This window comes from Lemur catta, chromosome 3 (assembly GCF_020740605.2).
Source record: "Lemur catta isolate mLemCat1 chromosome 3, mLemCat1.pri, whole genome shotgun sequence".
NCBI classification, from domain to species: domain Eukaryota; kingdom Metazoa; phylum Chordata; class Mammalia; order Primates; family Lemuridae; genus Lemur; species Lemur catta.
In genome coordinates, this window is record NC_059130.1 from 4,222,506 (window position 1) to 4,248,130 (window position 25,625).

General features: G+C 42.3%; 1 protein-coding gene and 2 non-coding genes across 3 annotated transcripts in view; 2 read left to right on the forward strand and 1 right to left on the reverse strand.

The window, feature by feature from the left end:
* Positions 1 to 342: 342 nt before the first annotated feature.
* On the forward strand, positions 343 to 414 carry TRNAP-CGG. Its single transcript has one exon. It is a non-coding gene; the product is annotated as a tRNA-Pro (tRNA).
* A 585-nt stretch (positions 415 to 999) lies between these two features.
* Positions 1,000 to 1,071, reverse strand: TRNAP-AGG. Its single transcript has one exon. It is a non-coding gene; the product is annotated as a tRNA-Pro (tRNA).
* Positions 1,072 to 5,001: 3,930 nt separating this feature from the next.
* Positions 5,002 to 25,625, forward strand: part of MPZL1 (myelin protein zero like 1) — a 56,093-nt gene continuing 35,469 nt past the window's right edge. The window contains exon 1 of the mRNA XM_045546632.1: positions 5,002 to 5,258. Within this exon, the coding sequence (XP_045402588.1) occupies positions 5,168 to 5,258 (91 nt within the window). The 5' untranslated portion in view covers positions 5,002 to 5,167. The remainder of the gene's footprint in view (positions 5,259 to 25,625) is intronic.

The following is a 25,625-nucleotide window of genomic DNA, read 5'->3' on the forward strand; positions in this document are numbered from 1 at the left end:
GGGAGCGGCCCCGGGAGCGGCCCCCGCGCCCCCCTCAGCCCCGCCTCCCGGCGCCCGCCGCCGCGACACGAATGGTCGCGGGCGACCCGGGCGCGGGAAGGCGGCTTCCGGGAGCGCGCGCCAGCCTGGAGCCGGGCGCTGGGGGGATCCGGGCGGCCCTGCTGGGCAGATGCGCGTCCTTCCCTGCTCCTCCTCGGCGCGGCGGGAAGGGCTCCGACCCCGGGCTCTGGGGGTGAGAGGCCCACGCAGTAAGGCAAGGGCCGCGCGCTGGCGCCGTCAGGAAGTGGGGCGAGGGGCGGCGCGAGACAGAAGAGATGAGCCCGGAGCGCCTTTGCCGAGAGCGGCTCGTTGGTCTAGGGGTATGATTCTCGCTTCGGGTGCGAGAGGTCCCGGGTTCAAATCCCGGACGAGCCCAGGCTTTTTCCTCCTTCACACGCACGATTTTAAACACTGTTTTCTCAGACGTCCCATTGAAAAACCATTCTGGCCCCGTGAGCTCGACTGTCGATCCTCTGAATTTTTGGAAGCAGGGAACCAGGTGAGCTTGATTAGTACAACACAGGATGACTGTATGTCCGAGGGCGAGGCATTAAGAATCGCGTCGCACCGTTGAAAACACAGGCGCTTGAGACGCAGACGCCGGGAGCGGAATCCCGGGCACCCCCCGACGCCGTCGAAGCCGAACAGGGGACGTCGGCGTGTAGCAGGCCCCGGAGCGGCCAGTGCGCGTTTGCGACGCGAGGGCCGCGCCTGACGCGCTGACGAGCGTCCCAGACAGCGCTCCATCCGGGAACTGGCAGGGCTGGGGACCGCGTTGCCGCAGTCCCACACTGCTGGCAAACTCTTTGCATTTCCACGTTAGACCTTTCAGTGTTACCTGAATGTAAAATGTGCTCTGAGTTCAAAAAGTCTCAGCGTTGCGCTCTAATTCGCATTAATATTTATTGCATTTCCTCGTGTAGCCTGAAAATAACCCACTTCGACATGACGTAAAAGGAAGGGCTCGTCCGGGATTTGAACCCGGGACCTCTCGCACCCTAAGCGAGAATCATACCCCTAGACCAACGAGCCGATGCAGTTTCTCGTTTCCTGCCGTTTTAAGGAATGTTGAGCTACTTAGTCCTGCGCCTCCAAGCGGCCGTGTTGTATTTATATCCTCCGGCTGTGTTTGCGTTCTATGGATATTTAGTTTTCACTTTTCTTTCTTTTCTGTTTTGCTTTTTGAAAATCAGTAACACAGAAGAAAGCAACCGTTTCATTACCAGTGTAATACTGACCTCATTTCGAAAACCGTAATTGTATTCACATTCATGGGTAATAAATTGCAATCGGTGTGCGGCAATGTCGCTGTGGCAGATTCCAGGCTCTCTCCCTTTGCTAAGTTCTGGATGTCGCTTTCGTCCCCTTCCGCATTTTTCAATAATGCAAAAGTGGCGGTTTCTTGTCGATATCTTTTTTATTACACTGTTCAAACCCCCACCTTTCTAGCCTTGTGAATTCCCATCTGTGTGTTTTTACTCAAACTATTCTGTTCAGCTGGAAAACCTATTTGCTTTTGGATAAATCCCAAACTCTAACCTTTCCAGAAAAAGATCCTTTCTTAGAGTGCAAGACATCTACACCAATACTTAATTCTACGGTATAATTGGCAACCAGTTGTATAATTGCTACCCAATTGTCCCAATATGTTTAATTAGATAAAGAAGGCATGATTTCTTAATTATATTTTAAATCTTTAAATACTTAGCATTGAGGCTTACCATAACAAAGCTGATGCTCAATGGATAATTCTGAATAATCATAATTTGTCCCAAATTCCTTAACAATACAAATGTTGGCACTTTGACAAAATAGACTGCATGACTATCCTAAATAGACCTATTCATTTATTTTATTTCATATGTCATTCATTCATTTGTTTACTCATTCCTTCATTGCTCATTCTTCAACAAACATTTAGCAAGTATTAACACTACGTGCCAGGCACTGAACTGCCAACTTTCTTCTTATGGTTTGACACCAGAAGATTATAGTTTTGGAGCTCTAACATTGTCTCCACCTTTCTTTTATTTTATTTGAAACTGCCCTAACTTGAGTCTTCAGGTCTTCTTAGGGCTCAAGACAATAAGAATAAGAATACCGTTTAAAATATTAATAAGTTCTAGATGCCAGGCCATCAAAACCTAACTGGAAAAAAATGTGCCCTGGACATCTAACATACTCTCCCTAAAATATAACTCAACTCGTTCGGTAAATAATGTAACCACTTCAGATTTCTGAAAGCCTCACTCTCAAGTGGAAAGGTCTCTATGTTCTCCTTTCTCACTTGAATTTACTATAGCTATTATCATTTTAGGTTTTTTGGGGGGGAGGGGATGGTTTTTTGTTTGTTTTTACTTCTACTTCTCTCTAGTGATTGAAAAGGAGTTTGTCTTTCGCTCTGCAGGCTAGGCCCTAGACTAGAGTATCTCATTTGCCCTCACAACAATGATGCAGGAAGACTGAGAGTAACAAAACTCAGAATATCAACTGCCTAATTTACAGTGGGAAATATCTCTATCTTGGTAGAAGGAATAGCCTGTGACATCTGTCCAGGGCACACCCTTCCCTAGAATTAGGTCCCTGTAAAGCAGACATAGTACACAGATGGTTGCAAGGCACAGGGAGACAGAATCTTAAGGAAAATTTTATCCTGGCTACAGTGAATAAAGAAGCCCGGTGACATATCCTTCTCCTATAAGAATTAACACCGCCCCAAGTGCCCTATTACTCTGTTTCCACCAATTTAGTGTCCCTGTGCCCAGGGGAGGGAGGCACTAGAACTCTAATTTTCAGATTTTCAAAATTTTCTAGCAAACATGCTTCTCCAGGATTAAGATATATTTTTCTGTAGAATTGTTAATGAAATTGATTTGACTTCAGGCAAGTCTTTCTCAGAGTGACCTGGGATTCATCTTTGACTGTATCTGATTGTCACCCATTAAGAGTCAAATTCTCAGTGTTCCTGGAATGTCTTGCTAACACCACCCACAGATCACAGCGTCCCAATTTTCCTCTGGCAACAGATCTTAAAGACAAGGATAGACAGGCTAGAAATTGAGACTGTTCTCTTGATTATACTTTCCAACCAGTTTATACCCAGTCCTGTCATTCTTTTTCTGAAATCTCTCAAATCCTTGTCTTCCTCTCCACTCCCACTGCCAATACCTTACTTGTGCTCTCTTCACTCTTACCCTGTCTGTTTCAGCGGCCACCTTTTAAAAACACAAATCCAGATTTATTGCTCTCCACTGCCTACAGAATAAAGACAACTCAAGGTTCTTCAAAATATGACCACAGCTTACTTTTCTAGCATTCTCTCTTTCCCCTTTCAAACTACACAAGATTTACCTACTGTTTCTCACACCTGGTAGATGTTTTCCTGTTTCTCTGAGTTTGTCTTTTCTGTTTCTCCCTGGTAAACTTTTATTCATCCTTTAAAATCCACCTCAAATGTTACATCCTCTGTAAATCTGTCCCAGGTGCCTCTTGGGCCAGAGGTTTTGGGGAGAGTTTTATGTGTTTGGTGAGGCATGTCACAATCAGTAGAGAAACTTGTAATACCAAATGTGTCTGAGAACTACTGCCCCTGTTGGCTTTGGGCTTCTCCTTTATTCACTCTTCTCTTTAAGTATTTTTAAACATTTAATTGAGTACTTGTTTATTTACACTGGTAGACTAGGTACTTCTTGAGAGTCAGAGTTCAACAAATGTGTTCATTGGTATCCTTTCCAACCTATGGCATTCCAGACACACTACAAAAGGATCTTGCTGACAGAAATAGGGCAAAATGGTACCGGTATGCTTTTTTAGTCTTCTCTCACTAATGTTACAGTAATTAGTACGAGTTTGCTGTACTACAAAGCTAGTAGGCTAAAACAGCAAAGATATCAGGAAGGGTGGTGATAAGACTGACTTTAGTCAAAACCCTGAAATGAGAGGTTGCCTTTTGGGTTCTCTAATCATTCTTCCTCCTCTCTTGTCCTAATTGTCTAAAACTTGTTTCCCTCCCTTCCTGTATCAGCCTCCCACCTGAATCTTCCCTTTTCTTTTTTCACACTCTTCTTTCCTGTGCGCGTGTCCGTCCATTTTTTCCTTTTGTAGGCCATTTTCATAAGGATCCTTCCAAATACTTTTTTGGTTTTTATTGGGCAACCACTATGTGGCAGACTGTTCTGGGCCAAGGCAGCCGAGTTGAGTAGGATCAGCAAAGGCACTTCGGAATCAGGGTGAGAAACTTAACCCCATCCCAATCCCTCCCAATCTTTATTGACACAGAGTGGAACGTTGACATGCAAAAGCAAAACAAACAAAAAGCACTTTCATTTGTGTTCTAGGTAGTAGGAGAGAGTTCCAAGTTCCCACTCCTCAAGCCAAAAGGTGGGGGGGCGGTTCTAAGAGGAGGTTAAGGCAAGATCGAGACTTCTTTTTAAACTAGCAGATTTCTCAAATTGCAACCCATAAATTATCTAGTCCTGGCAAAGGACAGGCCTTGGGGACAGGACAAGGGTGACATGTGTTCTACCTGGACAACTGAATCAGAAGTCTCTTCCTGTCGATCGAACTCCTCCTTTTTTTCCTATCTTTTTTTTTTTTTTTAAGGTAAATGAACTGCTTCTGTTTCGTTAGGCGAGGCCGGGAGAAATCGAGAAGAGCTGAAGCAGAGGCGAGATCAGGACCGACAAAGACCCGTCGCGACGAGGGACAATGAGCAGCACTGTGGGACTGACCCCAGAGAGGCCGAGGAGGCGCCGGCAGGCGGACAGCCACGCCGGCAGGCGGAGGGCTCGGCCGCGAGCGCCGGGGCCGGCTCGGGCTCGGCCTCCCGCGCCGGGCTGCGGCGCTGGGGCGGCACCGAGAAGGCGGGGCCCCACGAGGAGGATGATGGACAGTCGGTCTCTCCAATCGCGTTCCTCAAGGGGTGCCAGGCACGCCAATGAGCGCGCCGCTGGGGCCGGGCGGAGGGCTGGCGCGCCGCGGCCGGGGCCGGGAGCGGGGAGCGCGGCGTGGGGCTGCTGCTGCCCGGCGCGGGGGCTGCGAGCTCGGCGCCGTCTGCCCCGGACGAGCCACCCCCAGTGCGGACCGGGCCCAGGGCGCGGCGGCGGCGGCGGCGGCGGCGGGGAGAACGATGGCAGCGCTCGCCGGAGCCGGGGCGGCGACTGCAGCCCCAGACCGCAGACGCTGGTTGTGGTCGGTGTTGGCGGCGGCGCTCGGGCTCCGTGAGTGATGCTGGGGCCGGGGCGGGGGGCTCCGGGGCCGGCACACGCCCCTCGCGGCGGCCGCGGGCCTGGCGCGCGCGGGGGGCGCCGAGCTGGGGAGGGGGCGCGGCCTAGGAACCCGGGGGCCGCGGGCCCGGCGCTCCCGCGGAGGCGCAGCGCCTTTCTTCTCCTGCCCGGATCCCCGAAGGTGGAGGCGGGGGGACCCCGCTCCCTCCTGGGGGGCCGTCTGGGGAGCGGCCCGGCGGGCGGCTGCGGTTCGCCACGCAGCGTCCCCTGCCGCCCCGCCTGGCGACTCGGGATCGCCCGGGCCCCCGGGACTCTGACTCAGGAACCGGGGATCTGGCGTTCTCCACCTTGGGGAGGTGGCGGAAGGTTGCAGGGTTTTCATACGTGGGGCCTTTGTTGGTTTGTTTCTCTGTGTTAAGCCAGTGTTTTGCTTTTACCTTGTTCTAGTTCCGGTGCTCTGAAATCCACTTTCAAACCTTCGTGATAGGAAAGTCCTGAAATCTCCTTTGCCTCGTCTCTGTGGTCTGCAGAGCGCCCAGAAAAAATGTGTTACTTCTGGGTTAGAATGCAAAGAGCTAGGAATACAGAGTAAGATGACCAGGCTTAAAAGAATTTTATCAAATCCATAATAATTCCAGACATACCTACCGTAATTTTAACAAGACACAGAGCATTGAAAAGCATAATTTTCCTAACGAAAGAAAAAAATCTCTCTTTTTTTTTTACGACATTTCATGGCTCAAGCTTAAAGTAAACCTCAGGCTCGATTTATGGGAATTGGTTGAGTTGTTTTATGAACATCTGAAGTGGTGTCTGCCACAGGACTTTTTTTGTGTGTTGTTGTTCTTCAAAGCAAAGTACTTATGGGTGTCTCAGAATTGGTTAAGTAATGGTTATAAAGAGAGCCAGCTGCTCAGAAACCACATAGGTATTTTCATTTGTTTTGTTTTCAAAATGTTAGTTGCATCACAGTATCTGACTGAATACCAGAGTTTACTCAGTAGTTTCTTTCATGGAAAAGTTCTGAATGTAATCTTTGGAACCAGAGAAAATAGGTGAAATTCTGTTGGATCACCAACTGTTCCACGTAGCCAATGATTACAGGGCTGTAGAATATAAAGTAAAATCCTCCCACCCTCCAGAGGTTGACAGATGAAGACACACTTTTTATGTATGACATAACCCATTCTGTATTAATGTCTCTTCTAAGAAAAAAGGGTTCAAAGGGGTTTTTTTTTGGTTGTTGGTGGTATTTGTGTTTAATCAAACAAGTAGAAAATAGCCTAAAACTAACGTTCATCTAAAATTTTGTGTGTTCAAACAAAATTAATATGCAGGAGAAGTCATTCATTGCTATGGAGGACAAGCAGTCAGGGTGACCTTAATTAAACTCAGGGTATTAAGACAACTGAAAAACTAAATATTAATGAAAAGATCACCAGAGTAATAGCCACGTATACCTTGGACATACTTTTTCAGTAATGAAGACAAATGCTGATATGTGAAAGTCAGCCGCTGATTTTATTGGTTAATTTTAGAAAATTATTGAATGTTTCTTCTCACCAAGTTACCTTTTCCTGGTCATGGATACTGCACATGAGAGTTTATGTTTCACAGAAAAGCATAAGTTTGATCCAGACAGTTATTTAGCAAACATTTTCTAAGCACCTTTTAAGTGTTAAGTGCTAAACTATTTTAGTAAGGATAGTCCTCATCCTCAAGTAATTTACAGTTCAATGGGAGAAACACAGTGTGATAAGTATTATAAGAAGTCTTTTTTCTTTTCTTTTCTTTTTTTTTTTTTTTTTTGAGCTGGGGTCTCACTGTGTTGCTCTGGCTAAACTTGAACTTTCAAACTCCTGGGCTTAAGCGATCCTCAGCTTCAGCCGTCCAAGCAGCTGAAACTGCAGAGCTAGAAGCCTTTTAAAAATTTTTTATTGGCCGGGTGCGGTGGCTCACGCCTGTAATCCTAGCACTCTGGGAGGCTGAGGTGGGTGGATCGCACGAGCTCAGGAGACCAGCCTGAGCAAGAGTGAGACCCCGTCTCTGCTAAAAAAAATAGAAAGAAATTATCTGGCCAACTAAAAATACATATAGAAAAAATTAGCCGGGCATGGTGGCGCATGCCTGTAGTCCCAGCTACTCGGGAGGCTGAGGCAGGAGGATCGCTTAAGCCCAGGAGTTTGAGGTTGCTGTGAGCAAGGCTGACGCCACAGCACTCTAGCCCAGGCAACAGAGTGAGACTCTATCTCAAAAAAAAAAAAAAAAAAAATTATTTTTTTTTGAGACAGGATCTCACTCTGTCATGCAGGCTGGAGTGCAGTGGTGCAGTCGTAGTTCACTGTAACTTCAAACTCCTGGGTCCAGCAATCCTCTTGCCTCAGCCTCCCAAGTAGCTAAGACTACAGGCACACACCACCACACTTGGCCTAGCAGCCTTTTAATAAAGGTGTGCTGTAAGAGCTTGAAGAAGGGTCATCTCAGACCAAAGTTCACGATACTGTAGGAAGGGATGTTTAAACTGAGTAGGCACTGGGGGAGGAAACAGTACATACAGAGCTGTGAATGAACCTGTTGGTAGTTCAGTGTGGTTGAAGTGTCTAAGGGAGATGGTGGGAGTTGAGGTAGGAGAGCCAGCCAGAGGCACGATTTACAAAGGGCCTTGTCTGCCACACTTAAACCCAATGAAGGATTTCTCTGTCCATTGAGATGTGAAGGGTGGGTTAGAGTGGAGTGAGGCTGAAGCCAGAGAAACCAGAGGGCCATTGTAATACTCTAGGGGAGGATGATGAAGACCTGAAAGAAGGCAGCCAGCTGTGAAGAGGGCATATTCATGAGCTAGTTAGAAAGTAAATTTGATACCACTTGGTTGAGTTTATGTTAAAAAAAAAAAAAGAAAGTATATTTGATAGGGCTTGAAAACTGATTTGATGTGGTCTTGAAAGAGGAGGTGGATAAAATGATTCTTAGGTTTGGGGCTCGGGAAGCTGGGCATATTTTTGGAAGGTGAGGCTTTTCACAGATGGGGGAATAGGAGCGTTGGGGGGAAGAAGATGATGGAGGTACTTTTGAATATGTTGAGATGCTGGTGAGACATCCAAACGGAGATGGGCAGAAGAAAGTTGGATAGATGGTTCTGGAGGTGAGGAGAAAGTTCTGGTTGGAAATTGAGATTTGAAAGGGTTTATGTGGCCAATAGTTAAAGCTTGGATTGCTTGAATGCGGTCATCAAGGGAAAATGTATTGAAGGACTTAACAGAGGGCCAAGGACAGAGTTCTGAGGCATATGGAACCTGAGAAAGAGGCTCAAAGAGTAAGAGTAAAAACCAAGAGAGTTTGGTATTTTAGAAATCAAGAAAGAATGAACTTGATTTTTTTTGTTTTGTGTTAAGAGATGGGGCCTCACTCTGTCACCCAGGCAAGATCATAGCTCACTGAAGACTCCTGGGCTGAAGCAGTCCTCCCACTTTAGCCTCCCGAGTAACTGGAACTGCAGGCATGCACCATCATGCTAGCTATTTTTTTACTTTTTGTAGAGATGGGGGTCTTCCTGTGTTGCCCAGGCTGGTCTCAAACTCTCACCTTGGCCTCTCAAAGTACTGGGGTTACAAGCCCGCCTGGCCAGAATGAAGTTTTAAGAAAGAGGAAGTGGTTAATGTGGTCAGATAAAGAGAGATGTGCTAAGGATTCACTGAATTTAGCAATCGAAATGTCTTTGGTAACCCTTAGGTAGGAATGAGCACACAGTATATGGAGAATAAATCTCACTGATTTGTACCTCCCATTTCAGTAAATGGCGCCACCCTACATGTAATTGCTCATCCCAGAAACCTAGGGCCCATTCTTGATTCTTTCCTATCCTTCGTCCCCCCACAACCAGTCAGTGCTCTCATCTCCAGAATGCATCTGCAATTGATCTTTTTTTGCTGTCTCCATTCCTAGCCTTTTAGTCAAAGTCACCATGATTTCTTGCCACCCAAACTGGTCTCCCTATTTCTCCCTCTTGGTTCTTTTTCATCCATCCTTTGTACAACTGCAAGAATGATTTTTGTTGAAATGCAGATCAGATCATGTTGCTTTCTTGTTTAAAGCTCTTAATGGCTTCCCATTACACTTGGAATGAAATCTGGACTTTTCCCCATGGCCTACAAAGTTCTTTGTGATCTAGTTTCTGCCTGTCTTTATGACTTCAGCTTGTGCCACTTGCCTCCTTGCTCAGTATATTCAAGCTACACTGCCATCTTTCTGCTCTTTGGCACCCATCCCCACCTCAGGGCCTTTGCACTTGCTGTTCTGGTGTGCTCCTTCCCTAGAACTGCCCAGAGGGACTGGCTCCTTTTCATCTCTAAGGCCTTGACGTGTCACCTCTTCAGAAAGGCCTTCTCCCACCACCTTATCCTAGGCGAGTCCCCTGTTACTATTTGCTGGGCTTTTGTTTATATTCTTATTGTAATTTCTAACTATTTGGTTTTTCTTCTCTTTTTTCCTCCATCAGAATCTAGGCAAGAGATAGCATCTGTCTTGTTCATAGAAGTATCCCTAGGGCTTAGTGTAGTGGGTATGACAGATGCTAATAAATATTTGTTAAGTGGCAATGAGGCATAGGCGTGTCTTGACAATAGTTTGTTAGCAGTTTGCAATATGTAGTTAATATTTAGCATGGCACATAGGTACTCATAAACATTTGTTGAAAGGATATTTTTTCTAAGTATAATTTCATGCATTATCTGATTATTTTTCATTATCAGTTTTCTCAGCCTTTTATTTATTAACTAGTTGCCATAGTCAGATAGAAACTTAGTCTTTTTAAAAATATATGTGTATTCCACCACTTGTTTTTACCTCAACTCCAGGATATTCACTAGGCTCAATGCTGCCAAAAGAAGAAATAAAGACAAATATTGAGTGAAAGACAGCTATATGTGAAAGTACATAAAATGCAAGTTTGTGTTTCACAAAGTCTTATTCAACTAAATGAACACCTACTGGGCACCAGGCTGCAGCAGGGACCCCACATTCTAGTTATGTTATGTATCAGGGTGCAGCAGGGAGCCCACATTCTAGTGGCAGGTGACAGACTGGAAACACTTACTCAAATAATACCAAAGGATAGATTAAATTCCTGACAGTCACCGCTTTTAAGAAAATATGATTTATCTATTATGAAAATTTGCAGTAATTTCTTAAAAACGGAGACCCTTATTTGCATTACAAAATAGATATTTTTTAAACTTACAAAGGATACATTGTAGGAATTTTTTTTTTTTTTTTTTTTTTTTTGAGACAGGGTCTGGCTCTGCAGTGGCATGATCACCCATAGCTCACTGCAGACTTGAACTCCTGAGCTCCAGCAATCCTCCTGCTTCAGCCTCCCAGAGTGCTAGGATTACAGACAACTCTGTGCGATAAATTATTAATTTTTACAGATGACGAAACTAAGGTTCAGAGAGGTTGTATGATGTGTCTAAGGACACATGGTTAATATATGGTAGAGCTGAGACCCAAACTCCAAAACATATTTACAACCACTCTGCTGTATTACAGAATTTCTCCTTTGATGTGTAATCATTTTTGAGAGGCTTCTGGATTGTCTTAAGTATTAATATTCACAGAGCAGCTTTTTAGCTGTCCTGGGGCATCCAGATTCCCCCCTCGTTGTGGTGATGTTTGTGCTAAGATCCCTGAAGCTGCATCCTTACCGACAGTGTAGGGTCTGTTTGTGCCACCCAGTGCTCTGACCGCTCCTCAGGGATTTTTAATGGTGTAGTTCTTGTAGGTGCTTTTTACTCTTATGCTTCTCCTCATGTCTGGGATACAAGCATGAATCCATTTTACTGAGTTTCTGATACCATAGTGGGCTCAGAATGGTTCCTTGCCTTCATCAAGAGGCATCACATGTGGACCAAGCCCCTGAGCCTTGACTTTTCTTCCCTTGAGGTGAATCCTTCCCTGAAGGCTTGTGCAGGTCCTTCTGCAATTAGACTCCTGGCATGCTTGCCCTACAGGATGTCCAAACAGGCTCAGGGCGCCCAAACCAGAGACTCCTCACCTGCACCTTTTCCTGGCCCCTCCACCCCATTGGCGGAGGTTCTGTAGCCTTGCTGCCTTCTGTCTGCCATAGGTACGAGGTCCGGCACTTGTCTGTTAACTATTGGGAACCTTGAGTCTTGATTATTTTCAGCTATTAGGAATTTAATTCTTTTTTTTTTTCAGTGACTGCAAGTTTAGAAGAACCCCAGTGAGGCTTGCTGAACCACATACACTAGAGAAATTAGTGAGTGGATGGATGACAAACGGACATGATACTATTTTGTATCAGTTTCAGTAATATGGATTTCGGACCAAAAAATGCTAGGAAGGCAATTTCTCATACTCATTTCAAGCTGTACGTCCATGGTCCCTTATCTTCAATTCCAAAGTCATAGATGTTTGAAAATCAAAAGTTTTCTCTTAGGTTTGATAATTCTTTGCTTGCAAAATTCAACCTGAACTAATAAGAGATTCTTTACAGTCGTGATGCCGTTTGCCACCTCCACTCCAGTGGCTTCTGTTCTCATTGTTTGCTACTGTCCCATTTGCCTTTCTCTCAGGTGACCCAAGCAGAAACCCTGGGCATCATCCTAGAATCCTTCCTTTCCCTCACTCCACTTCCCTGAATTTAATCAGAGCCATGCCAGTGTTTGCCTTCTATTTCTGAATCCACTCCCTCCTTTCCATTGTGCTAGGAAGACTCGATCACTTTAAGTCCAGGTTACTGCAGCAACCTCCTCAATGTTCTCCCTAATGCTAGTCGTAGTCCCTTCAGGTCTGCCCTCCCAACCGTTGCCAGAGGGATCTCTCCCGTGGGCAGACCTAATTGTGCCCTCTTCTGCTAAGGTCCTCCCCCCTCCCTCCCCATTATCTCTGGGATAGACTCAGGTCCTTAGCTTGACTCATGCCTACCCTCAGTATCTGCCATCCCCTTCCCTGCACTTTATTGATTTTTTTTTTGCAACATTTCTACATGATGGGCTGTTTTATGTCTCCTTGATTTTCTGTGTTGTATTTTCACTCACCCTCTCTATTCATTACCCTTCTCCCTGTTTTTTTGCCTAGCTAACCCCTGCTTAGCCTTCCCATGTCAGGTGTCGTCTTATCTGGCAGGTAAGCCCAGGCAAGGCCAAGCACTTTATCTAAAATTATCTTTTTATATGATTATCTCCCCAAATGCAAGAACTGTAATTCTCTAATACTTAACAAAATGCCCGGAACAGAGTAAGTGTTAGTAGATATTAGATGAACTATTGAACTGAACCCAAAGTGGGAATTACGAACATCAGAGCGAAGAATGAGTGAAAATAGGTAAACAGGGCCTCCCAGAACTTGGGATCTTAAGATCGAGGCAGTGGATAGTCCTCAACTTTGTAGTCCAGACACTGGGTTTGACAGTGATATGGCTCAGTGGGGACGCTGTCAAACCAGCCCCTCAAGGGCATGATATCCAATAAGATCATATTAACAGCTTATTGACTTATAGTGAACTTTATAAATTCTGGGGGACCAGTGTGCTTAAGTGGATTGGGGTGTTCGTGCATTTTCTCCCTGTGCCAAGATAGATTATCCTCATAAGATTGCCCAGGGACTGTGGGATCGGCTCCGTGGATGTTTATTGAACGACCTCAGTGGGTCCAGTCATCAAACTACGATAGCCTGAAACACCGCTTTCACCACAGTAGGAGTGTAAGTGACCGATGCGTTGGACTGGTTAAGTCACCCTCTTCACCGGACAGTCTGCAACGTGCTGACCATTGCACTTTAGATTTAGAATACAGCCTAGAAACCTTGACTGGACTTCTCCTGGATTTTGAGAGTTTTCCTGGGCAGAGACCCTGTCATTTAGAGTAGATTGTCTCTACAGAGGACCAGTATTGTCCATTGAGTATTGAAATTTCTTGTTTCAAAATTCATTACCCACCTTTTTTGGTTTAACTAAACAATCAGGTCTATACCAGATTTCAAGATGTTTAATATACTAATGTTAAATTGAAAGAACATTGGATTTAGGAGTCAGAGCGCACAAAAATGAATATGAGGATCTCAAATATAAACAGTGCAATGGCACAAATAAAATGTCCACATAACTACTACTCCATTACTTACTGATCTCCGTTGCTCTAGTTTGTATTCTCCTTACTATTTATAGCTAGAAATATATTATTTTTTCTTTGTATGTTTATCCTTTCTTGACTTCCCACTAGAGTGTAAGTCTCCGCTGAAGCTCAGGAAAGTGACTGGGACATAGAAGGAATTCAGTAGGTGTTTGTTGAATGTGTCTGTTGGTGGTGTGCAGAGTTTGTTGACGTTTTTTAATTGAAAGTTTTTACGTAGAAGAGCTTATGAATTTTTAAAATAATAATTAAAGCTTTCTAGAATTATTATTACTTTTTTGAGACAGGGTCTCGCTCTGTCACCCAGGCTGAGTACAGTGGTGTCATCATAGCTCACTGCAACCTCAAACTCTTGGGCTCAAGCAATCCTCCTGCCTCAACTGCCCAAGAACTGGGACTGCAGGTGCATGCTACCATGCCCAGCTAATTTTTTTTTTTAATTTTATTTTTGTAGAGATGAGGTCTTGCTATGTTGCTCAGGCCAGTCTTGAACTCCTGGCCTCAAATGATCCTCCCCATCCTCAAATGATCCTCAAATGGCCTCAAATGATCCTCCCCATGCCCAGCCACTTCTGAGAATTCTGAGGTATAGTTTACCTTATACAGATATAGAAATTGAGCTCTGAAATTCTCTTTTGGTGCTGCCTTTCCATAATCATTAAATACAGCCATGACACCCGAAGAAGCCCCAGGGAGCCTGGTAAGCAGCCGTATACCTGGGAACACAGCCAGAGAAATGGTTTGTACCTCACTCTCAGAAAGTGTCTGGATTTGCCCCTTCATTGCTCATATCCCTGTTGACTGCGGGAAGTCCGGGCCCTCTGGGCATGTGCCATCTCTTGAGCAGTTGTTTCTTACTGCTCTGAACATCTACTTTGGCCCTCTCTCCTAACTTTCTTATCTGCTCTGAACTTCATCGTTACCAGAAAATGTACCAACTCCAAAATCTTATCTCACTCTTCAAGCACCGTGTCCTCTTACAGTTTCTCTGCAAGGCTTTCTGGAACTCATCAAGACTCCCAGTCCCTCCCCACTCTTATTTGCATTAGTCACTTCCTGGCTGCTCCCCTCTCCCTCTCTGGCCTGGAGTCCATAGTCCGTTGTTACAGTCCTTGCTTTGCAAATACTCCTTTCTCCCTCCCCTCGCCCTCTGCCCCTGTATGGTGCTCACCTGGCCGTCCCTCAACCCTGGGAAAACCCTACCATCTCTTTTTATCTCCTCAAGGATTTTTTTTCTTTAATTATTGCCTCTGTTTGGGTCATTCTTATTATAATATGAATGTGCTCCAGAATTTCTAATATTAAAAAACCTTCTCTTGGTTCCACAGTCCCCTTTAGCTACATTTCTGGGCTCCAGTTCTTAGCAAAATTTTTCAAAAATTGCCTACACTCCAGTCTTTGTACGCACCCCTCCTTTCCCACTCTTTCTTCCATCCAGCCGTCCCATGCTGCCTCTGCCGCTGCATTGAAACCTCTCGTGTCAGGGTCACCAGAGGACTCCGGGCTGCCAAACCCTGTTGGTCCTTCCCTGTGGTCACCTTGTGTGACCTCCCAGCTCTCCTCTCCTCTCTTGGCTTTGCTGACACTCCATTCTCCGGTTTTCTTCCCCTCTCACAGTCTGTTCCCTTCCAGCCAGCTTTGCAGGGTCTTCTCTCCTTCCCTGACCTCTGCAGGTTGGTGTCCCTCCCACTTAGGCCTGGCTCTCATCTTTCTCTGCATTATTTTCAGATATAATGGCATCTTCTCCTGTGGTTTTAAATACCACCTCTATGCTGGCAACTTCCAAAATTTATATACAATCCACACCTCTCCGAGCATCAGACCTGCATATCCATTTACCTACTTGACTCCATTTGGAGGTCTCAAGGTCTCATAGACATCTCAAACTTAACATTAACAAAAATGTTGTTTGCTTTTAATTCCTTCTCTGCAGGAAAATCTCTAGCTCAGTAAGTACCTTCATTTATCTAGTTGCTCAAGCTGGGAACCCAGGAGTTATTCTTGATTCATCCCTTTCCTTCACTTCCATGTCCAATCTGCCATCAAGAAGTCCTGCTTACTGCCCATTTCTCTTTTGTCACCTCCTCCCCTCCAGTCTAGGTCACAGCTGTGGTGCACGGCACCAGAGCTACTGTGCTCACTTCTTACCTGGTTTCCCAGTTTCTGCCCATATTCCCTCCGTTCCATTTTCTGCATAGCAGCAAGAACTGTTTTGATTCAGGTGATGTCACTTTCCTATTTAAAACCCTTCAATCTTATCAAATTATTCTTATTTTCTATAATATCAAGAGCCTGGAATAAATAAATGGAAGTATGAGAGTATATAGCCTAATTGTAATATTATAGGCATATTGATAGTATCTTTCAAATAAAAAAGATACTTGCCAGCTTTTAAAATAAATATATGTGGATTGCTTGAAGGAATTTCATGAGGAGTCCATAGTCTATCATCATTCTACCCTAGTCAGAATAGGAACTATACTTTTATTTTGGAATTTGAGCCAAAACTCTGGATATATCCTTTTTTAGATAGTGATAATGGTGGTGGGGATAACTTAAAGTCATGTGTACTATATTTGCTGTGATATAGAATTCTAAATGTGACAGAGGAATATATTTTTTTAACTCATTCAATTGGTAGGTTATTGATAGGTTTTATCATTCAAATTAGACATTTTGTGAGAGCACGTTGCAGAATATGTAATGACTTCATAGGCATGCAACCAATGTAGTCACATGGGACCCACATTCACAACTGACTCTCTGCAGTCATTGTCATGAAGTTCCTAATACTGTTTTCTCTCAATTTGTGTTTTTTCTATGAAGTCTGATGGGACAGGGGATTGGGGTCTCAGCTCACCTGAAGTCTTGCCTCCTGCCACATCTCTGCTTCCCAGGGATGGTATCTTGCTGTACGGCCCAGGCTGGTCATGTGAACTCCAGGGCTCAAGTGATCCTCCTGCCTCAGCCTCCCCAAAGCATTGGGATTATAGGCATGAGCCACCACACTCAGCTTATAGTCTTTTTTAATACAGATTCATTTACACTTCAGAAAAAATAACCGCGATTAGACCACAAATTAGGGAAGACTTTACAGTGGCGATTGTCTTGGATTTGCCTTGAAAGAAGAGTAGGAGTTGGCCCAATATGAGTGAGTGGGCTGGCGGAGAAGGCATTCAAAGAGAGTGGCATGTACAAAGCATATTGTGTTATAAAGAGTGTAGTGTGTTTGGGAAAGGGCTAGAAGTTTGATAGTGCAGAAATGTAGGATCTGAGGAAGATAGGGGGAATGATAAAGCGGCTGGAATGGTAACCTGGAGCCAGGCTTTGAAGGCTCTGTGTGCCGTGCTGGGGAGCTGGGCTGCTTTGGTATGTTATGTTTTGCGTTGTAAAGCAGCTCTCCCCCGTGTGCATCAGCAAGAGGGTGGGTAGTGTTGGCAGAGATAACAGAAGAGTGTAGATAATACAATATGTCAAATAAGATTTGTAGTACAGAACTTTCCAAAATAGAACCAGATAGAAGAGAGAACTTATTTACCAAGGGGAGCTATTTTCTTCTGCCCCCATTGTCAGTGGAATTGGGGTTTGGTGGCCTGTTTTAGAAGCCTGTTTCTGGGCTAGCTCTGTCACACTTGTTGAAAAATGGGGAATGGCTTTCAGAGGGCAGTTTTGATCTATTTAGATGGAAACTTAGGAATGGATCATGTGTTTTTAAGGTCTTTTTGGCTTTTTCCTAAGGGTCATTTATTCTTAAATTTATTCTTGATGTATTCTTAAATTAAGGATCATTTATCATTCTTAATTTAATTTCCTATAAAATTATAACTTTTGGTGAGGGAGGGTTTATCACAAAACTTAAAAAATAGGTTTTGGGTTTCTTTGTTTTGTTTTGTTTTGTTTTTTTACAAGTTTGAGACTTTGATCCCTTATAGGAGAAATTTGTTCAGTTTGGGCCTCTGAACAAAAGAGACAGAAATTTTGTTCATCAGGGAGCCACTGAGATATAGAGTCAGAAAACCAATCAGGAAATGTTAATGAAACCAGAATTATACAGTAGAGGAAAGAAAACTGTACTAATTTTTCTGTTACTTAAGTCTAATTTTAGCATGTATTACCATCTGCAGCCCGAGTGTGTTGTTTGGCACAGAGCCTTGCATTGCTAAACCAATAGAAGGAACTAGTCTGTTAAGAACATTTTCTAATCTCATTTCACTTCCGATTAAAACTTTTGAATAGTACTGTGTTGACATACATCAAAAGTTAAAAAAAAAAAAAAAAAGTCCATGGTAAAAAAATCTTTCCCTTGTTCTCCAGGGTTCTTACTGAGGAAGCCAATGTTAGTTTCCTGTATATCCTTCCAGAGATATTTTATTGAGATATGAGCAAATCTGTAAATGATAGCATCCTATACACACTGTTTTACACCTTGTTTTTTTTTTTAAAACAAAAGCATTATTGAGATATAATTCACATACTATGAAATTCACCCATTTCAAGTGGAATTCAGTGGGTTTTTTCCTTAGTATGTTCACAGAATGGTACAGCCATCACTACTATCTAATTTTAAAACACTTTCGTCACCCACAAAGAAACCTTGTACCAATTAGGGGTTATTCCCCATTCCTTCCCCTGGCCCCTGCCGATCTATTTTCTGTCTCTATGGGTTTCCATGTTCTGGAAATTTCATACGAATGGAATCACATAATATGGAGCCTTTTGTGCCTGGCTTCTTTCACTTAGCATAACAATTTTAAGGTTCATCATGATGTAGCATGTATCAATGTTTCATTTCTTTTTGTGGCCAGATAATATTCCATTGTATGGATATACCACATTCTGTTTATCCATTCATGAGTCGATGGACATGTTTTTCTCGTATATGTACACTTGTGAATGCAATTGCTGAATGATATGGTAACTCTATGTTTAACCATCTGAGGAATTGCCAGACTGTTTTTTAGAATGCTGCATCATTTTACATTCCCACTAGCAATGTAAAGGGTTCTAATTTCTCCATATCCTTTCCAGCATTTGTTATTGCCTGTCTTTAGGATATACCCATCCTAGTGAGTGTGAAATAGTATCTCGTTGTGGTTTTAATATACATTTTCCTAGTAGTGAATAGTGATGTTTAAGCATCTTTTTTTGTGCTTATTGGCCATCTGTATAACTTCTTTGGAGAAATGTCTATTCAAGTACTTTACCCATTTTTAAATTGGTGTATTTATCCTTTTATTATTGAATTGTAAGAGTTCTTTATATATTTGGGTACAAGTCCTTTATCGTATATACGATTTGCAAGTATATTCTCCCATTCTCTGAGTTGTCTTCTTGCTTTCTTGATAGTTTGAAGCACAAAAGTTTTTAATTTTTATTAAGTCCAGTTTACTCATTTTTTCTTTTGTTACTCATGCTTTTGGTGTCATATCTAAGAAACCGTTGCTTAATAAAGATCACAGAATTTACTCCTATATTTTCTTCTAAGAGTTTTACAGTTTTAGCTTTTACATTTAAGTCTATGATCCATTCGAGTTATTTTTTGTAAATGATGTGTCTACATTTTGCTTTCTTCATTTAATAATTTGTCTTGGGGGTCATTCCATATTAACACTAAAGAACTCCCTCATTCTTTCTTATGATAACTATGGTATTCCCTTATGTGGATATGCCATAGCTAATTTAAACAGTTCCCCATTGATAGAAATTTACATAAACATTTGGATTTAGCAATTATTTCAAAATGTCATTGTGGCTTTAAAAGTTATTTTTTATCAGCCTCCTCAAAAATACACTTTCAACCATTTGACAGATTTAGTTGTTCCAGGCAATTCTTGCTATCCAGAAGCCATTGAATAAATGCCAGTCCTGGGGTAGAATGACCCTAAGGACTTCTAGAGATTTCATCCATCAAATGTTTACAGTAAGTCAGGAAGCAGAAAATTCTTTCAGTTATCTGAAAATATCTGGAAAAATACTTTCGGAGGAACAAGGTGCTCTGAAATTTTGTTGTTGTACATTCTAAGCTATATTCAGTTTCAGATGACTTAACATCAGACGTTCTTTTACTCTTGTTGTGTTGTTGTCTTTATGTATGTAAATCAAAGTGAGTAGTAATCTAAACTTTGGGCAATATAGCCAGCCACTTAGTAAGCTATAAAATACCCAGAGATTATGAAACATATAGGTTTCTTTGTTAAAGAAGGAGGCTCAGAGGAAAATCTTGAAATATACCAATACTTTACTAATCTGCAGAGGCTTATCTGGCTATTTGAAAGTAAATGAAAAAGGCCAATGAGAGGCTAATACTAAATAGTAAAGTTCATTCCTTCAGGTTGAGCTTTGCCTGTAATATAGTTTTTCACTAAGATACCATTCTTATTTTATACACTGATTAAATTAGCATGATATCACAAAAGTGACCTTTGGAATTGTTTAAATCTTGTTTCTGTTCTTTATGATCTGGATGCCTTATGATCCAGATGATTATTCCTTACCTTTTCTGGGCTAGAGTTTTTTCCTCTGTAAAATGAATGTGAACTAGATGGGTTTCCAAGCCTGTAATACATTAGAACAATTAATTAGGAGGTACAATAGGGGCTGCTGGAGGCAAGCTACAGTCAGCGATGGCCACAGCGGACCTCATCCGCGTGGAGCACGCAGTAGGAAAGTTTAAAGCATTTGCAGAAGTTCAGAAATAATCATGGCTGGGACATCTAGACAGAGGCAAATAACCTGACATGTCTAAGTGGTCCCAGACGACATTACTAAGTTATATTACATTCCTTATGTCCACACAAGTCCTGAGTTATGAAATAAAGGTTAAATGGAATACTGTATTATCTTTCTTTTCCATTTTTATTTTGATATAATTTCAGACTTACAGAAAAGTTGCAAAAGAATGCAAAGAATACCATCTGCCATTCATCCAGAGTTTTTAAATGTTAATATCTTATTACATTTGCTTAATTTCTTTTTCTCTTCTCACTTCCACCCCTCCCTTCTACAGATTTTTCTGTACCACATGAGAGCAACAGACATACTGCTCCTTGATCCCTAAATAGTTTAATGTGTATTTCCGAAAAACCAAGGACATTGTCTTATACAGTGACAGTGTAATTATCAAAATCAGGAAGTGAATATTGAAAGAGTACTGTTATCTAATATACGGACTTTAGTCAAAATGTTGCCCATTGTCCCCCATAATGTGCTTTATAGCAGAAGAAAATCCAGAATCATGTGTGCCACTTAGTCATCATGTCATTAGTCACCTTTAGTCTGCAGCACTTCCTGAGTCTTTTTCTTTAAAATTTTACATTAATATTTTTAATGTAAATTATATAAATCAATTATATAGTAGATTGTCCCTCAATCAGGTTTGTCTGATGATTTAAGTAATCCACATTTGGCAGGAATACCAAAGAAGTTACTTTCTGTTCTGCTCAGTATGTGATATAAGGAGATAAGTGTTGCTGATTTGTTCCATTACTAGTAACGTTAACTTTGATCCTTGGTTAAGGTAGTGTCTGCTATGTTTCTACTGTAAGGTAACTATTTTTTTTCTTTGTAATTAATAACTATCTTGTGGGGAATGGTTTGGAGCTATGTAACAGTCCTGTTTCTCCTTCAACTTTCACTCACTATGTTATCTTTTTATTAAGACAGAAGAAAAATAATACATTTTAGCAAGAGTCCCATCAAAACGGTTATAATGTTTAAAAAAATAACTTCAAGGAGCATGTAGCAGTCATTTGACAAATATAATCATGTAGAATTCCTAATTATTTCAATACTTAGTTTTAGAAAATATCCTTCATATATCTAAAGTCAATTTGTAGGCTTTTATATATAAAAACAATTTCATTTGTTAGTAATATTGTTGTTTTTGAAAGATTTAGAGATGAGTCACTCCTGGAAATTTTTCTGTTTGTCTAGTGTTAGGGGCAGAATGAAACAAACAAAAATCCTTCAAGAAAAAATTATTCCCAGTGTCTCTTCTTTTCCTCCTTTTTCTGTATATCGTCACAACTCAACCAAAAGGTCCGCTTTTACTGTATTGCCCTGCTTAAAAATCCTCAGTGATGCTCACTTTCCACAGCATCAAGTGTCAGCTTCTCGTCTGAACTCAGCTTACCTCTTCAACTTAAAGGTTTTCCTCTACTCCAAATTATATAATTCATTTTTAAACATCATCTCATGCTTTTCTGCCTGTACAAAATGCCCTTCTGATCTGTTTTGATTCTTCTCAACATTCCTGATAAGATTCAAGCATATATTTCATATAACATCCCTTGACCTCTTCGTTTTTCAAACTTAGCTACATATAGTCTCTGCTGCTTTAGGGGGACAGTTTAGTGGGAACCTTTACAGGGAAGAGAAGGTGGCATAAGTGATAAATAAAATGCAGCACATAATCCCTGTGTCGAGGGCTGTTTTCCCATGCCCTGCGTGTGCCCAGGCCCTGCACACTGTAGGTACTCAGTATTTGTTGTATACGTTCTTGTGTATATGCCCATGTATAGCATCGAATGAGACTGCATCCCCCACGGAACTTAGCACTTACTGCCTATTCAATAAATCAGTTATTTAATTGATATTATCTTTTTTTTTATTCTAATAAAGCCTACATACAGCTCACAGGGCAGGGGGTAGATGTTTCGATTCCCTTCTCATATTTTACTTTCTCCTCAAGGGTAAGCATTTATACTTTGAACTCTTTCTGGCCGTGATAAATTGGTGCTGATTAATCTGTACTCTTTTGCCAGATTTTTCTAGGAATCAGAGAGAGCTTAACTGGGGTTAGGCATCCATTGAAGGGCACGTCGGTTTCTTTATTTTAGGAAAAAATGGATGCTTATATGTTTCATTAATCATAACTTCACATTACAGGAATCTGAAAAATTCCACTGTTATCTGTTCTCTCCTTTTTAAATGTTCTTTGAGAGCTCCCTGACCACTAGGAAAGTATCCTAGGTGCTGGGCACACCAAGGTCAAATAAGGCGTAGTTCCATGGCTCCAGGAGTCGTGAGTCTAACAGGGCAGCTCCAGTGAATTGCGGTACCACCACCAAAAAGGAGATTTTGCTTCTCACTGGAAGGTGTAGCCTCCGTAGACTGTAGCCGTAGAGTCACATGCGAGAAACTCTGAGTAGCGGGGCAGAAAAAAGGTGGTTGGATCAGGGAGGGCCTTACCAAAGTCAGGTTGAGGTGGAGTCTTGAAATTCTGTAGGATTTAAGAGGTGAGCCCGGAGATGAGCTGACTTCGTGGCGTGCTGAAGGGAGCGAGCTGGTACCAGCTCCCAGCAGTAGCCCTTGCCAAATGTAAAGCAGGGAAAGGAGGGGTTACTTTGAAAAGGCTACTGTGCCAGGCTGAGGATTATGGACTTTGTGAAGCAGTGGAGGAGATTTTAAACTGGATTTTAAGTAAGAAATTGGCATGGACAAATTTGCATTAAATTCACATTTGGTTAAGAACCTGCCCAAAGGATAACCTGATGGTAGACACAACACCAGGAGTGCCCATAGCTCTAAAAACAGTGAAGTGTTTCTTCCCCTGTTTAATTTACTTCCCCCTGTAAGGTTAGCATGTGGTTAGCCTGTTTGTCCAGCGTCAGGCTAGACTCGGGTTTTACCCTCCTGCAGTAAACCTGAACTTCTCAAAATCGAACAGAGCAGTGGTTTTGTTTTCAAGCTCTTTTTCTAGGGAGTCCTAGGGGATTCTGGCAGCTGTGCTTTAGAGTGTTCAATGCTTGAGGCACATTTAATTTATTTTTAAGGTACATTTGTAACTATTAAAATCACAAAAAAGAATAGCGTGCACACTTATGGGTGGTTATATGCATAATTTGGGGACTTTGGAGACCACTGCCATGTTAACTCAGGCTGCCAGTGCAGTCTTCAGAATAAAGTAGATTTTAAACATTTCTCTGTATACACTTAAACTTGTAAGTGTATTATTAAGAAACTTAGTAGAGCACTGCCCTGGTATTTTGAAAAATTCAGGCCCATGCATGTGCACCAATGCATATTTTGCAAGTGAACATCCGTATACCTGCACTCATCAAATGCCAGACACGGCTTAGCTCATTTGCTTCGGGCAGGGTCTGACTGTATAATGGGATCATACGTGAAGTTCCGATATCTCACTGGTACACTGCATAGTGGTTAAACGTTTAGAATTACCCGAGGGCCTTTTAAAGATCCTGGTGCCCAGGCCACACCCATACCGATTAAATCAGAATCCCTGGAGGTAGGGGTGGGACCCAGGCTTTAGTTCATTTTTGTTTTTTTTTTAAATAGACTTTATTTTTTAGAGCAGTTTTAGGTTCATAGCAAAATTGAGAGGAAGGTACAGATTTCTCATAAATCCCCTGTCCCTACACATGCATAGCCACCCCTATTATTATTAATAATGTCCTCCACCAGAGTGGTATGCATATTTGTTACAGTTGATGAGCCTACAATAACACATCATTATCACCTAAAGACCATAGTGTTTACATTAGAGTTCTTTCTCGGTGTACATTTTATGGCTTTCGACACGTGTAATAGACATTTATATAGATTCTATCATATAGAATAGTTTTAGTATTTTTCAGTAGGCATCAGTATTTTTTAAATTTTTGACATTTTTGTCATGTTTTGGAGGTGAGGAATATACCCTTACTGCCATCAGCCATAGGCATATCCTTTCTAATCTCTTGTTTCGTCCTTGCAGTAATATTTGCATTGGCCTTTTGTGGTTTCAGTTAAATTGTGGTTCATATATTTTCTAACATGCTGTAAATCTTCTGATAAGATTTGAGAACTCAGAAAGTTTTAATGCAGTGGTCTTTTGCTTGAAGAGAAATTTTAATATGCCACGTTAGCACCTGGGAAGTGTGAAATATGTGAGAGTGCTATTCTCATTTTCTATCAGTTATGCCCCCAGAGCTTTCAGCATGTTCTTTGTGTTAAACATTTTAGTCCACTATAATCTATCAGAAATAAAATTATCAGATTTCTTGCCAAAAGTTCCCTATTTTATCTGCTTGCTGAGAACTGAGCAATGTTTGGATGCTTAATGCAGATAAAATTAAAGTTAACTGCAACTGTGGCATTCTTGTTGCCTGCTTAATTGTTTTGAACCTTCCGTCTTTGGTGGAAGCCCTGCCCCATATAAAATCCCCACAGTAACACCCTGTGCATCCCAGGGGCCAGGCACAGTGCTTCTGTGTATTCGTCTCCACTAGGCTGTCAGCACATTAGGGTGGAGGCTGAGTCTGTGTGTGCCTGAGAGCGTGATTGAAAAAGGGAAAGCAGTTGCAGGAGACAGATGAACAGTACATACATAGCGGAGGGCAAGAAGAAATCCCAGGGCTCTGAAGAGTCAAGTGATTAGTCCAGTGACTGGCCTGATTCAGAACCTTTTGAATATTTCTTATTTGAGAAACAGAAAGATCTTTGTTCATGCAAAAGAGGTTAAGGACAGAGATGTGGCCAGCTGGACATCAATCATGAGCAGAAGGAATTGCCTCTGAGAGGGATTTGGTGATCCTGTGTGTTAGTAAAAGTACATGGATTTATTTTTTTATTTTTTTCTTATCAAACACTTCAAAAAATGAGGCTCCTTTGGGATTTTCTCTACATAGAAAGATGATTCTCGGAGGAAACCTATCTAAGCCTCCAAGATAGTGTCAACATTTGAACTTGACCCTGAATAAGCTCTGCAAACACCTTTCGTGTTGCAGGTTATGCTGAAGCCATTCATTGTGAAGCAAGTATGATTTTTGTGGCTGAGCTTATCTGAGTTTAGTTTGACAGGTATTCTTTCTTTTTTTATTCCATTCATTTCTTTGAACAAATGATTTGAAGACAGTCAAACAAATGCTTGTTGAGCACGTTGAGAGAGGGTCAGGCATTTGCCAGGTAATGAGGGTATAACGGTGAACAGGTAGACACAGAGCCCTGCCCTCTGATGCCCGCAGATGCTCCTTCTGCCAGCGAGTGGGGATACTGTTGACAAAGGGAAGGCAGGATGTCTGGGAGCCCAGGGTGGAGAGTTTAGGGCAGACACTGGCAGGAAGTCCCTTGAGATTGAGTCCTCAAGCATAAATTCAGACAGAGTGCAGAGGAGTGTATTCCTGATGAATGGAAAGCTTAATTTATTAATATTTAGCGCTCGCTGAATGGACTGTATTTTTGCAGCCTCCCCCAACTCTGTGCCATTTAGCCGAGG